At 37.3% G+C, this 9,757-nt stretch overlaps 2 protein-coding genes across 3 annotated transcripts; one reads left to right on the top strand and one right to left on the bottom strand.

Moving 5' to 3' along the window:
- The first annotated feature begins 1,498 nt into the window (after nucleotides 1-1,498).
- LOC143371530 (uncharacterized) lies at nucleotides 1,499-6,466 on the top strand. Its single transcript, XM_076816776.1, has 12 exons — nucleotides 1,499-2,331; nucleotides 2,402-2,520; nucleotides 2,895-3,039; nucleotides 3,125-3,254; nucleotides 3,340-3,505; nucleotides 3,582-3,762; nucleotides 3,843-4,201; nucleotides 4,305-4,461; nucleotides 4,690-4,821; nucleotides 4,985-5,102; nucleotides 5,621-5,775; nucleotides 5,859-6,466. The coding sequence occupies exons 1-12, from the start codon at nucleotides 1,685-1,687 to the stop codon at nucleotides 5,962-5,964; spliced, it is 2,415 nt and encodes an 804-aa protein (XP_076672891.1). The 5' UTR covers nucleotides 1,499-1,684; the 3' UTR covers nucleotides 5,965-6,466.
- Nucleotides 6,467-6,597: 131 nt separating this feature from the next.
- On the bottom strand, nucleotides 6,598-7,740 carry Mpc1 (mitochondrial pyruvate carrier). 2 transcript variants are annotated; one of them, XM_076816791.1, is made up of 3 exons: nucleotides 7,585-7,740; nucleotides 7,342-7,442; nucleotides 6,598-6,919 (listed from the first exon to the last, which is right to left on the bottom strand). In XM_076816791.1, the coding sequence occupies exons 1-3, from the start codon at nucleotides 7,638-7,640 to the stop codon at nucleotides 6,765-6,767; spliced, it is 312 nt and encodes a 103-aa protein (XP_076672906.1). In that variant the 5' UTR covers nucleotides 7,641-7,740; the 3' UTR covers nucleotides 6,598-6,764. The 2 variants fall into 2 exon arrangements, with proteins under 2 accessions (XP_076672906.1, XP_076672907.1); XM_076816792.1 differs by having other exon boundaries at nucleotides 6,598-6,875.
- Between the last annotated feature and the right edge of the window lie 2,017 nt (nucleotides 7,741-9,757).

Here is a 9,757-nt window from a genome sequence, read left to right as displayed (position 1 = left end):
GGTCCTGAATTCAACCGTAAACCGCCTGTCTGGTTGAGCACGCACCCGCGTCCCTTAAATGAGAAGGAGCAACAAGGAAAGATACCGCTTGCACACTCACTTGCAGAAACCTGTTCCTACCGAACTTTTTCCGTTTTCTTAACAATGATTTTTATTCGTTCCAATAGTCTGTCCATTGCAAATAAACTACCAACGCAAAAACTATGCATAATTATTCGTCAATGGGATAGCATTCAGTTACTCTTATATTGTTTCCTACTTCTTTCTTCCTTTCTCTCTTTCTTTTATTTTTACTCTACTCTATCTCGTCTTCTTTCTCGCTTTGTTTCCTTCCCTTCTCTCTATTTCTTTTTCCTCTATTAAGATCCGTTCTCTCACCCCCTCTCTCTCTCTCTCCTCCTCCTCCTCCTCCTTCTCCCACTCCTAACTCTGGCGGGTCCTCGTACTCGCGCGCGCGCGCAAGTCGTTATCGCAGTATGTGTATGCATAAGTACTTGTCTAGAGATTTTAATGCAGAAAAATTCCTATATTTAATCGAATTATGGAGTACACATTGGAATTTGTCCTTTGTTTATTTCGTTGTATTTTACGGAGAAATCTTATTGTTAGATATTTTTCACGGATTATCGTAGCGGAAAAATATGTGGCTGAATTAAGAGAATTGCATGATAGATTGTGAAATTCGTCATTATATGTAATGATATATGTATACGGAATGAAAAGTTCTGGAAGATTATTTCCCACGTTAATATACCGACAGTGCTGAACCTCGAACCGGGTATCGGAGAAATTTTCTCAGGAACTAAAGCAGGAGGAGCAGGAGGAGCAGGAGCGGCAGCAACAGTACATACATACACCAGTCGCATTAAGGGCTGAAGTAGAAGACCCCCAGCAAGCCGTCTCCTCGAAATACTTGTTTAGCTATGAGAAATTCTTTTTTTTTCGCAGATAAATAGGGGTGAACCTGTATTGGGACAATAATGCCAGAGCAAGCGGAATACTTATGTAGTCGGGAGAGTCAAACCCCTAGGGGGTCGTTGGACCAGGGCGCTACGCGAATTACCATAACAAAAGATATTTAAATATTATCTTCTATTAACCTATAGTTTAGTACTTTTCCTTTTTTTTGTCTTTTCAAGATGTCGCAGTTACACAGCTTTCGCGCCAATTTTCTTTTTCCTTTTGGCAAGAGACACACTGAGATACACTGTTAAAAATGAAATTGTCTTCTATTGCATGTAAAACTTTGAAACGCTGGCAGCCTTTTTCCCGCCGCCGCATCGTACCTTCCTTTTCGGAAATATAGGTAATAGGTATGTATGCATATACATATGTTGGGTATCAACGGCATAGGTCAACTTGAACGAGGCTAGAGTTAGCTGGAGTGTGGATGACGTCATAATGTGTAAGAGTAGGATTTACGAAACGCGGATTGGGTCATTGGGTGTTTACCGAGTTTACTCGTTCCTCCGTTGAACGTTCCGATGCGGTAGCGGCAGCTTGGTGGCTTGGCGTTGGGCGTGGGTGAAGACTGAAGAATGAACGTGGCGTAAAGAAAAGCAAAGACAGCGTTCTTCTTTTCTTCTCTTGTACTCGTCTGTTTGTTGATGTTACAGTGAATTAGTGAAATAATGTTACGGGTGCAGATAGATAATTAAGAATTGTCCAACGAAAGAGAAAAGAAATGGAGCTTATTGACTGGAAAGTACATGTGACAGTGATCGTTTGCCTCTGCTGCCTGGGCGTTGTCGGACAATATGAATGGCAGGCCAGGGATACGTTCGATGAAATTCGGCTAAAAATGGACAAGATCAATGAAGAAAATTGTCCTATTCAGCATCTCGGAGACCTTTATTTACCGGAGGACACAGTCTCTCACTTACCCGATATAAAGGACATAAACATCAATCCTGTATTTCCGAATCGAACTGCTTTGCTGCATCTTCACAACATGGCTCTTAGCAGATCTTTCTTCTGGAGTTACATTTTACAGTCACGATTTATACGTCCAGCTATCAATGACACATACGATCCAGGCATGATGTATTATTTCCTGTCAACAGTTGCCGATGTCTCCGCGAATCCTTACATAAACGCTTCTAGTATATATTTCTCACCGAACATGTCCTATTCCCCATCCTATAGAGGCTTCTTTAACAAGACTATGCCTAGATTTGCTCCACGAACGTTTAGAGCAGACGACTTCAACGATCCCATACATCTGGAGAGAATATCTACACGAAACACATTTACAGTACAAGATCTTGGAGCATTTCCAAGCAGTAGTCTTAGCCAAGATTATACAACAGACTATTATCGTATAAACGAATGGCAAGTAAACATTCGCTCCGCAATGTTTCGGGCAGAGGTTTTTCATTATTTATTGACTTTATAATTCTAGGTACAAGAGATGGTTGCCGGATAATGTCCAGAAGAGGCACGACACTAAAACCACATACCAGGTTGAAATTCGATATGCTAATAATACTAATGAAACATTTTCCTTCCATGGGCCACGAGGTACAGTAACAACAGCCATTTATTAAGGGGTCATTCTGGTAATCATGCCACAAAATTTGGCAACATTTAGGTTTTTTTTCTCCGTGAATACAATGAATAACAATGTCAAACTTTTTTTCATTTATTAAGCTACTTTTAATGTATACGGAACATTGAAAAAACACAATTAAAAGTGTATTTAAAAAATTGTTCCGTATACATTACAAGAGCTTAATAAATGAAAAAAAAAGTTTGACATTGTTATTCATTGCATTCACTGAGAATAAAAGCCTGAATGTTGCCGAAGTTTGTGGCGTGATTACCAGAATGACCCCTTAAGTTAAAAGATCAGTAACACGACAAAAGACATCATGTTCTGTTTTCATTTTATACAGGCGCAGACGAATATCCTGGACCTGTAAACTGGACCAGACCATATTTCGATTGTGGTAGATCAAATCGATGGCTTGTAGCAGCAGTTGTACCTATCGCAGATATTTATCCAAGACATACAGGATTCAGACACATCGAATATCCAACGTATATACATGTTAATGAATCCAATGGAATTGCTAGGGTCTCAATTGTTGTTTATTTAAAGCTTGCGTTATCTCGATTGTTTTAGATATACTGCCATATCCGTAATAGAAATGGATTTTGAAAGAATAGATATAAATCAGTGTCCTAAAGGGAAAGGGAACAGCGGACCAAACAGATTTGCAAATACTACAAGATGTAAAACGGAAACTACCGAGGTATTAGGCATAAAAGGAATTATTATTTCTTTACTGTTCTATAATATTCTCTTAGCCGACACTTTAATTTGTACTGTTCGTGTAGTGTGAACCGTTACAAGGTTGGGGTTTTCGAAGAGGAGGATATCAATGCAGGTGTAAGCCAGGTTTTAGACTACCGACTGTAGTGCGGCGTCCGTATCTTGGTGAAATAGTAGAGAGGGCAACTCAAGAACAATATTATAATGGGTTTGATTGCACTCGGATAGGTTGTAAGTAGTTTCCTCCCTTTTACCTCCTCCCTCTAACATTTCCGTATCGTACATTGGTCGGCCGTTCGGTTTTCAGGGATTCATAAAATGCCAGTAGAATGGGAAAAGGCAAAGCCACATGTCCGAGAAAAATATCTCCAACAATTTTATCATTATCGGAATTATTCTGTTGGACCAGAAGCATTGAAATCTGAGAAAGTAAACATAGACCAATGTGTTAAATTTATCTTGAGTATAAATTCAAAAACTTGCAAAAGGTGTGGTTTATATCGGTAGCGGTGTGGTGCAGAAAGTCGAGATGTGGCAGATTATGATAATTGGATGTATAAATTTACAGATACACGCAAGAAGATTTAACGTTACGCGGAGATATAGGCTTCGGTGCCAAAGAATTCTTCGAAAACGAAGCGAGAATGGCCACTAGATTGGCAAATTTTATTAGTGCGTTTCTACAAATCTCTGATTCTCACGAGGTCTATTCTGGTAAAAGGGTAGCAGACAGGCCACTTACAGAGGACCAAATGATCGGAGAAACCCTGGCTTTAGTTCTCGGAGACACTAAAATATGGTCTGCAGGGACATTTTGGGATCGTAACAAATTCACAAATAGAACGTTCTTTGCGCCTTACGCTTATAAGACTCAATTAAACACCCGCAAGTTCAAAGTGGAAGATTTAGCCAGGCTTCGCGGTGCAGGTAACGCGAACGTAAAAATGATCGCGAGATTAGGCTTACTCGTATCCTTCATTCAAGTATAATCTGAATCTGAAATATAATATAATATATGATATGGTTACAGACGAGGTGTACACTAAACGGGATTACTTCCAAATACTGAAACAAAGATGGGCAACAAATTTCGATGAGCTGGAGAATTATTACATGAAAATCAAAATTCGATACAATGAGACTGGAGAATATCTGAAGAAATACGAGCATTACCCGAATTCTTACAGGTATATATGTATATTTATATCTGTTATATTTATCGCTGTGAACGGGAACTCTTGCTCCTGAACTTTTGAAACAATTTTAAGACATTGAATTTACTATGAAGAACGTATACGTCTAACGGTTAATACTGCTCAGAGTGTACCGACATAAAGAGATTACATTTACGGGATCGAGAAGAGCAAGAGGAATTTCATCTTCTAAATAGGATTTATTTTAATGTGTGGGAACAGGGCTGCAAACCTGAACCACGGCCACTGGACAACTCCGTACTTCGATTGTAACGGCAAGGTGAAGAAATGGGTAATTACCTATGCATCCCCATTTTTCGGTTTGGACAGCTTGAAAGAGAAACTGGAATTCAAGTAAGTATATCTGTCCGCACGGACAACCGAACTGAATCGAGCTATGTATGTGTACGATGCATAAATCGAATGTGAGACACAGTAGAAGGATGGAAAAACCAGTTTGATTATAAGGGAGAAGACAAGCGAGATCGCATTTTATATTAAAATAAAATCCTTACAGAGGTGTCGTAGCTGTTACTATGGACCTGCTTCAGCTTGATATCAATCAATGCGACGATGCGTTCTACGCGCCAAATGCGTTTAAGAATACCCACAAGTGCGATAGGAAAACATCATACGTAAGATATTAGATTTACCATCCAAATACTTAAGGGGGGACCACACCCTGAAACCACTATCAAAAGACAAAGTTGGGGATTTTTCTGTTCGTATAAATAAAAATATAGGGCTTGGATTTTTATATAGTTTTAAACAATTTTTATGTTGCTACAAATTTTTTTTTATATGAATAATTGCAAATAATTCGAATTTTGCAAAAATCCTACGCCAGGTCAAAGATAATATATTCCTGTTTATCCAGTCATTCCCGGGAGTGTGGGCCAGTTTTTTTGCAGTGCTCCGGGAAGTCATTTTGTTCGCCGCCATTTTGTACAATTTTTCAGGAACAAAATTTTTTCTAGCAAAATAAAGATTGCTTTGAATCTATATAAAAATTCCAAGCCCTATATTTGTATTGATACGAACAAAAAAATCCCTAATTTGGTCGTTTATTAGTGGCTTCAGGGTGGGGTCCCCCCTTAAATAAACATATTTCGCGTTTCTTATCCATGTTTCCTTTTTCTTTCTCTGTTATTAGTGCATGCCTATTCTTGGCAGAGGTTTTGAAACTGGCGGTTATAAATGCGAATGCAAACAAGGTTTTGAGTATCCGTTTGAGGATTTGATTACGTATTACGATGGCCAGTTGGTAGAAGCTGAATTCAATAATCTAATCAACGATGAAAAAACTAGGTAATTGAACGCAATACATACATACATACATACATACATATATACATAAATACAAGTGACGTTGTGTGATGTTTGTTTCACAGGTACGATATGTTCAAATGTCGAGTAGCTGGTGCGCCATCGACTCAAGTTAATTGGATATTGCTACTTGCGTCGACAATGGTGTATTATTTGATTAGAAGTGAATAATTAGCTATGCCGTTACTCCGTGCGTGCAGATAGCATTTTAAGTTTCGCGAACTCGCGATAGATTAGCAGTATCATCCGTCCAAATGCGTCCAAAGCTGTCCAATACGTATATGTACGATCCGTTTTTTAATTGCTATATTTTATATATTTTAACGATCACATTCATTTTAAGGCATTTTACTTATAATCCATAGATATTATAAGAGAATAGATACATATTACATATACATATGTATATATTTTATATTCTATATCATTTTATATATGATTGTATTTAAGTGTGTAGAGTAAGTACCCACGTCTGATTTAAATATGTACGATGTGTTTAAGTTGTGCCAGCGATCAAGAGAAAATAATTTATATTTATCTCTTTAAATCTGATATTATCTCGAATCAACAGCATCGTTCAGAATGTAAACTGTAACATACGTTTCTACGCAAATTTTCTACTTTTTATATTATGATAATGATACTAAATTGTAAATATAAATATGCCAGACTGTTTCACATTATAGTTTAATCCCTTTCTTTTTTTCTCCCCTGTACAATGTATATACACATGATTGATGGAAAAATTATGATATCTTTATCAACAGTTTCTATCCATGTACATTATACCTATTTGCAACTAACTTTCTATTTTCAATCGCAAGGCAGCTGTTCTTTTTATTATTATTATTGTACATGTGCAGTTACAATTAAATTTACATTTGCACTTTATCCTAAAACTAACATTTTACTATGCTTGTTAAAAGCAAAGACACATTGTTGAGTGATAATGATGTTAATAGGATATTCTATCATTCCTTCTTATCTGTAAAGTGATATCGAATGAATCGGAAACCCTGTGTGAGCTGTGCGCCTTCATTAACAAAGTGACAGGCAAAGAGAAGCATATTCCTTGGTTGGACCTTGAATGCAAATCGCATGAACATTGCTGAATATAAGCATAAAGCTGAAAAAAATTAATATAATAGGGTATCTTGTGAATGGCGATAGATGGTTCACCCGCATACATATATACATATATCGATATACAGATGCACACTACACGCTATGCGTTATTTTTCAAACTAAGATTTAGGTATCGGTTTAATACTTTCTCCGAAATTACTTTGCAAGCATTGCGAATGAAGCCATTCGACCATTTGTGTATGAAAAGGGTCCATGTAGATATTGACATATTGTTGATGCTCCCTATGTACCTATATATGTACTTATGTAGGAAAAGTGGAAAAGATATTTTAGTATTTCCCAAGTTTTCGCGCAATCTCATAGTTATACAGAATTTATATTGGTGAAAGAAGCTGAATATGATTATGGATAATCGATAGTCGCATTGGGAAATAATTATATTGCTCAAATTAGAAAACTAACCAACTGTCATCTTTCCACTAATGTACTTGGGATCTCTTTGTATGTCGGCAATTGCAGCAATTGGAATCCCCCAATTAGCTACGGGTCCCCAGAAATGTGTGCTAAAAATAGAAACCCGATTTTTATATATTCAAATCGCTTCCAATTTAATAAGTAGGTACATGTAGATATGCAAATATTAAAGAACGATGTAATATACTAAATACATCTGCGTTTGTGTAAAGAAATTTTCCGGTGGCTTGCCTCATAAAATATTCTCGAGTTTCTTTACTCGATAGGAGTTTCCTAATACGATTCATTTTGATGAGGTTTTTCTTTTCCTTTCGTTTCTTCAAAGAAGCGACTTTTTAAGGAAAGCAACGAGATGTTACCTACGTACGTACTATACAATCACGTGCGTACATATATACCAATATGTACAGCGTGGGGCGGAAATAACTTATCGGGTAGTTATTTTAGCGGTAGGGGGAACGCCACGCATGCGCGAGATAGCGCAGCGACGTCGAACCAATCATCGCCTCGGGAAACGAAACGACGCCAGCGCCAAGCCAAGCGAGGCCGCAGCCAACCAGCGTCGACAACCGATTCCCTTGGCTAGTTGATTTGGCTTGACGGTGGCGCCGTTTCTTTTCCCTCCTTTGCGATGATTGGTTGATGTCGCGGCGTCATCGTGCGCATGCGTGGCATTCCCCCACCGCTAAAATAACTACCCGATAAATTATTTCCGCCCCACGCTGTGCACGAATTAACTTGGAAGTTCCAAAGTTCCAACTTGGAACTTTGGAAGGCATGCATAGGCATAAGGTGCCTGGTGCCGTGTGAATTGCGATCTAAATAGTTACATAAATGATCAGCATTACGAAATATTCCTCCAAGTACTGAGCGAAAAACATTCGATACTCGGTAAAGGTTTCCTGCCACGGTCAGAGTAAAGTGTTTTTCTTCTCTAACAACGAACTTTTTGGTTGTTGGAAAATTATAATTACAGACTCAGTTGATCTGATTCGAATTTTAGTCGAAGAAAAACGCAACTACATAGGTACTTTAAACGACTTTGTACTTGCTTGATGCAAGTTCCCGTACACGATTATGATTTGACCATTCAACTCCACGTACATATACCTATGCAGATATAATGTTGACTTAATGACGAATTGAAAAATCGAACTGTTCGACTCGTAAACTTATCGTATCATCTACACTAGATTATAGGTACCTATGCACATATATATTAACAATCTTGTTTGTTTTATTATACATCGTATAGTATACAACATTATCTATGTAAATCCAAGTAGATATTCTAATCGAATTCGAGGAATTTAACATTGAAAATGTTACGAGCAAGTATGCATATGAACAGGGCCGTTCCTGGCAGGGGTGCAAAAGGTGCCCCCGCATTTGGGCGGTCGCAGGCCGTTTATTATATGTAAAATTTTGATTAATAAGAATAATAATCGAAACTCTTTTCCATGACAACTGTTTAAAATTATGTATGTATAGATATAAAAGTAAACACTGCATATTAAATTGTTAATTAAAGAATATTGAATTAATAAGGGCGGCAATATTGTTTTTGCACCCGAGCGGCCAAAACCCAGGAACGGCCCTGTATATGAAAAAGAATTGTAGTAATTTCAAGCATATAAGCGTTAAATAGTTTTAATTTGGAATAATTATCCAAAATATATACAAAGACCAATAAATTTGAATGCCTCACAGAACTAACTTGCCTCTATCTTCTTACATTATTCTTTAATATACGTAATTAGTAATTACAAAGCAGAAAAGGATGTTAGATTATGTTACAAACTGTACAACCGTATAATGCAAAATCACTTTCCTCAGGCACGTGGGTCAACAGATCTGTATATTATGTTGTAATCCCAATAGATGTAATCTTGCAATCGCAAAGATCCTACAATATTTATTAACAGAGCTGAGCTTAATTTAACATGTAATTAAATCAATGGATATCATAATGTAATTACATTACAATTATCTATGTGGATAACATTTAGAAGTGAATTATTATATACATGTATATTTCATGGTATAAAAATATTTTCTTTCTCATCGATGCGCAACAAGAGGTATCAACTTGTCGATCCTCAAATGTTTAGAGCTTAACACGTTGTCTGCCAGTAGTTTGTAATTACAACTATCGTTCCACTCCTATTCATTCATGTAAAATGTAAATACAATAATGTCATTTGCATATAAGCGACTACACGAATGTTTGTTCGTATCTATTTATGTAGTATTCAGCCTTATAGTAGGAAGCTTATTAGGTATCCGATCTCCTTACTGCCTATTACATATCGTCGGCGCATGCAACGTGTTAACACGGCCTGAATTCATTTTTACACATACGCATGTAGGGTATGCAATGGAATGAGAACAGATTATCGGTTTG

Source organism: Andrena cerasifolii, chromosome 7, assembly GCF_050908995.1.
Source record: "Andrena cerasifolii isolate SP2316 chromosome 7, iyAndCera1_principal, whole genome shotgun sequence".
Taxonomy (NCBI): Eukaryota; Metazoa; Arthropoda; class Insecta; order Hymenoptera; family Andrenidae; genus Andrena; species Andrena cerasifolii.
The sequence above is the reverse complement of the archived record's forward strand: the minus strand, read 5'-3'. Positions and strand labels throughout refer to the sequence as shown.

Bases quoted from the DNA above. Each gene is read 5' to 3' on its own strand.
- Mpc1 (XM_076816791.1), bottom strand. From the start codon at position 7,640: ATGAATCGTATTAGGAAACTCCTATCGAGTAAAGAAACTCGAGAATAT. The intron at 7,443-7,584 runs GCAAGCCACCGG...TTCTATTTTTAG, and splicing joins ACTCGAGAATATTTTATGAG to CACACATTTCTGGGGACCCG. The intron at 6,920-7,341 runs GTTAGTTTTCTA...AATTTTTTTCAG, and splicing joins TAGTGGAAAGATGACAGTTG to CTTTATGCTTATATTCAGCA.
- LOC143371530 (XM_076816776.1), top strand. From the start codon at position 1,685: ATGGAGCTTATTGACTGGAAAGTACATGTGACAGTGATCGTTTGCCTC. The intron at 2,521-2,894 runs GTACAGTAACAA...CATTTTATACAG, and splicing joins TTCCTTCCATGGGCCACGAG to GCGCAGACGAATATCCTGGA. The intron at 3,255-3,339 runs GTATTAGGCATA...CTGTTCGTGTAG, and splicing joins GTAAAACGGAAACTACCGAG to TGTGAACCGTTACAAGGTTG.